This window comes from Chiloscyllium plagiosum, chromosome 28 (assembly GCF_004010195.1).
Source record: "Chiloscyllium plagiosum isolate BGI_BamShark_2017 chromosome 28, ASM401019v2, whole genome shotgun sequence".
In the NCBI taxonomy this organism is placed as follows: Eukaryota; Metazoa; Chordata; class Chondrichthyes; order Orectolobiformes; family Hemiscylliidae; genus Chiloscyllium; species Chiloscyllium plagiosum.
Window position 1 is genome coordinate 349756 of NC_057737.1, and position 4384 is coordinate 354139.

At 45.8% G+C, this 4384-nt stretch overlaps 1 protein-coding gene across 1 annotated transcript in view; it reads right to left on the reverse strand.

Moving 5' to 3' along the window:
• LOC122563850 (active breakpoint cluster region-related protein-like) overlaps window positions 1-4384 on the reverse strand; it is a 16172-nt gene that overhangs the window by 8850 nt on the left and 2938 nt on the right. Inside the window, exons 2-5 of the mRNA XM_043718044.1 lie at window positions 2424-2483; window positions 1873-1982; window positions 1548-1687; window positions 1073-1207 (exon numbers count right to left, since the gene is read on the reverse strand). Coding sequence (XP_043573979.1) covers window positions 1073-1207; window positions 1548-1687; window positions 1873-1982; window positions 2424-2483 — 445 coding nt within the window. The remainder of the gene's footprint in view (window positions 1-1072; window positions 1208-1547; window positions 1688-1872; window positions 1983-2423; window positions 2484-4384) is intronic.

Below are 4384 nucleotides of genomic sequence, written 5' to 3' on the forward strand. Positions count from 1 at the left end.
GCACTGTTGGAGGGTCAGTGCTGAGGGAGTGCCGCACTGTCAGAGTGTCAGTGCTGAGGGAGTGCCGCACTGTCGGAGGGTCAGTGCTGAGGGAGTGGGCACTGTCGGAGGGTCAGTGCTGAGGGAGCGCCACACTGTCGGAGGGTCAGTGCTGAGGGAGTGGGCACTGTCGGAGGGCCGCACTGTCGGAGGGTCAGTGCTGAGGGAGTTTGTGCTTCAACTGAACTTTTAAACTGAGTTTGCATGTGTCCGCGCAGAAAAAGGTCAATTATGTCACTATTCTCAGGTGGATAGTGGGACTACGTTTCTTGGCTAATCTTTATCCCTCAATCAGCATCTGGTCATGATCATATTGCTGTTTGTGGCAACTTGCTGTTGTTCATTTTTGCTTCAGGACATCCTGAGACTGTGATAAGCATCCCGAACTGCAATGTCTCCCTACTTGTGGCATTTACTAGTTCTGCAATTGACAAGACTGTTTTTGCAGTGTGTAAATGGTGTAGCTGGTGTTGTGAGGTTTGTGTTCTGGTTACACATGTTCCTGTGGTGCCATATTGTGAAGCTGCTGTGTTCTGTGAGATGGTTTTGTTGCAGTATTCACTGTTGTGGTTTTGTTCCTTGTTGCAGTGTTAAGATGATGGATGTTACACTGCTATGTGTTGTGGTGTTGCAGTACTGCCACATTCCATGTTGTGATATCACGGTGTTCCATATTCCAACATTTTGGGTGTTCCTTGTTGCAAGATTGCAGTGTTTCACAATGTCCATTTATACTTTTCTGTATTGCACGGTTCTCAATTGCAGTGTTGCAGGGTTCCATGTCATGATGTTACAGTGTTTCATGTTGCTAAGGCTTCTTTTGGTGCATTCAGTGCTGTGATTTTGCCCTGTAGCATATTGAGCTATTTCTGGATTCAATTCCAAAGTTGCAACATTCAAGATTGCATTGTTCTTCACTGAACTGTTGCAGTGCTCTGTCTTGCAGCATTGCAATGTGATGTCTGTCACTGTTGCCCTGTTCCCTGTCACGGTGTTTTGATGCTGGATGGCGCAGTGTTCTTATACGACTCACCAATCCCTTCCACAAATGCTGGGTAGAGTCTGTCGGTAAGAAGTGGTTCTGGTAATTCTCTAAAATACAGCTTCAGTGTCCCGGCGATGGCGTTAATGTCCATGTCACTTAACATCACCAGCACATCCTTGGTATCTGCAAGGAGAAGGCTATTTAGTCAGACAGCATGTGACTGTGCGTTATACATGGTCCCAGGAAGTCAGCCTCAAATTAACAAACTCCAAGCAACAGCTGGAATACACTCAGTTCCTGATGATGTCAGCAGTTCAACATTTGCGATGCTTTTAGGGAGCATCTACTTTCTACAAGCACCACAGGAAGGGCTGAGCCAACTGCTTGTGGTTTGCCGTGTACAATGTATCCTGACCCAAAACACCCCCATGCAAAACAAAATGCGCTCTAATCAATCCGAGACGTTATCGGTGTGCGGTGGAATTTCAGCATGTTGGGTAATCAGGTTGACACTGTCACTTACTCATATCAAAGGCAGATTTCAGGGTCTGAATGTCTGTGGCTACTCCAGACACCCGGTAGATTCCCACTTCCTCAATCCCTCGTTTTTCTACCTCCTCGATGCACTGACGGACGATATAGGGAACCTTTGAGCGTTCTCTCCTGAAACCAACACAGACGGCCATCAAAACCTCAACATATCTGGACATTGGAGACAGTTGGTCAGTGACAGGGCCTGCGGCCAGTCAGTTACAAGGTTTCTACAGAATAGAAGTCAGTCCCATTGAAGAGGACATGTGAGGTCCGGGGTGTGTCCCTGCAGTGGACCAAGGAAGGAGAGGACTTACTTTGTGACAACGTTAATTTTCACACCAAACACTCCGCTCTGCTTTTTTGATGGGGTTCGTTTCAGACTCAGATCACGGCTGGTGAATTTCATCGATAACTCCACTTCAATCTGAACACACAGAAACAACTATTCACTATAGTAACAAACTGCAGCCATTCCCACCCTGCTAGCATCCCCAGACTTAGCCAATCAGGACCAATGTTCCATCCCTGACCATTAGTGTGGAGTCTGGACCAGGATAGCTCAGCACTCCAGTAAGTGATGGCCTCAGTTGGAGTGTGACCTGATTCTTCTGAACAGATTTCCACCAGCTCTCCACAGGCTTGCTGGTCAGGTTTTAACACCAGTCCCTCACATTCCTGAGGTACAGATCCCACACTGTCAGTATCTGTGACTCCCTTCAAACACACACACCCCTACATGTACACATATGAATACACATACTTACACGCGCGCACACACACACACACATTCGTACAGAGATGCACACGTGTGCACACAGACTCTGCACTCTTCAAAAGTTCTCAATCCCTGCATGAACAAACTCACCCCATTCATTTCGATGATTGTGGTCTGCCAGTTTCTGCTTTGGGCTGTGCGTGTGTCCAGCTGTGAGAGAAGAGAAATAATGAATGTGGGAAAAGGGAAGGTTTTTATTATCCCTGCTCTACAACTGGGAGAGGCAGAATTCAGTCAGGTCCTGAAAACCACAGAATTGCAGGAATACACCAAGCTGGAGAGTACCCTGCCATCATTCCCCGGCCAAGTGCCAAGCTGCAAGCAGAGGCATCTGCTTGATCTAAACAGCCACCTCAGTGTCCCACTGACTGATGCCTCACTGCCAGCTCCTGGGCAGTGTGCCCTCTTCTTTCTTTATTGTACACACACCTCTAAGATCCATGCATAACAAAGACTTGCAGAACCCAGAGTCAATGCTGTGATTCACGTCAGTGAGCCTAACATGCCGACAGAGACATGGGGACCGAGCGAGGCAGAGAGAGACATGAACTGAGTGAGGCACAGCTAACTGGGTCAGCAAGATGATTCTACTAATAACGGAGTCATAGTTCTACTTTTGTCTGTTATAGTGTGTTCTGAGTGACCATCTGTGGTCTATTTGTGCTAAGTCTGAGGATGTGAAACTCCAAGATACAAGAGGGAAAATCCAACCAGTTGGTTTTGAATCCCACGTGTTATTGTGTAAATGTGTGTGTAGATTTGGTCAGCTCTCCAGTCTTTCTGCCAGGCATTGTCAGTACCTGGATTCTGGATCAGTGGTACTGGAAGAGCACAGCAGTTCAGGCAGCATCCAAGGAGCAGTAAAATCGACGATTCGGGCAAAAGCCCTTCATCAGGAATAAAGGCATTTCCCTTACAATGCTGGGTTGTTGTCCATATGGTTCAGGTAATTTATCCAAATTCAGGCCATTCAGTTTTCTAGCATGTTCTTCTTGGTGATGACCACCATACTCAGCTCTGCCCTCTCACTCTCTTCAATTTTTGGAAATTACTCGTGTCTTCCACCATGAACATTGATGCAAAGTTCCTCATTCATTTCTTTGTTTTCTGCTACTGTTTCTCCAGCATAATTTTCCAGTGGTCCATATTCACGTTTGCCTCTCTTTTGCACTTCATATATCTAAAGAACCTCTTACAGTCTCCTTTCTATTGCTGGTGCGCTTACCTCCATATCTAATCTTTGTCATTTTTTGCCCTCTGTTAGTATTTATACGTTTCCCACTTCTCTAGTTTCCCACTGCCCCTCACCACATTATACGCTTGCTCTTTTGCTTGTATGCAATCCCTGACTTCCCTCGTCAGCCCTGGTTGTCTCATCCTCCCTGTACCATGCCTCTATTCCTCAGCATGTATCTCTGCTGTGTCTCCTGAATTAATCTTGGAATCTGCTGCCATTGCTGTTCCCCTGTCTTTCATGCTTGACTCCTCTTCCAGTCAATTCTACCCAGCTCCTCCCTTTTGCCTTTGTAGTTGTCTTTATTCAGCTGAAATAATTTACCTCTGATTCTATCTTCTCTCTCTCAAATTACAGAATAAATTCGTCCATGTTCTGATCATTGCTTCTGAAGTTTACCTTCACCCTAATTTCCCTCACGAATCCTACGTCATTAAATCCAGTATCATCTGTTACCGAGTGGACTTCACTAGATGTTGCTCCAAAAAACCATCTCATAAACATGTCTAAATTTCATTTTCTTGCGAACCACTACCAATCTGATGTTCCCAGTTACCCTGCAAACTGAAATCACCCATGATGACTGTACTTTGCCTTTCTGACACATCTTTTCTATCTCCTGGTGTATCTTGTGCCCCAGCTCCTGACTACTCTGTGGAGCCCTGTACAAGACTTTAACTGTGGTTGTCTTATCTTTGTGGTTCCTCAATTCTACCCAGGCTGATTCTACAACATCTGACCTTACTTCCTTTCTTACTATTGATTTAATTTCATTTCTTACTAATAATGCAAATCCACTCCCTCTGCCCACCTGCCT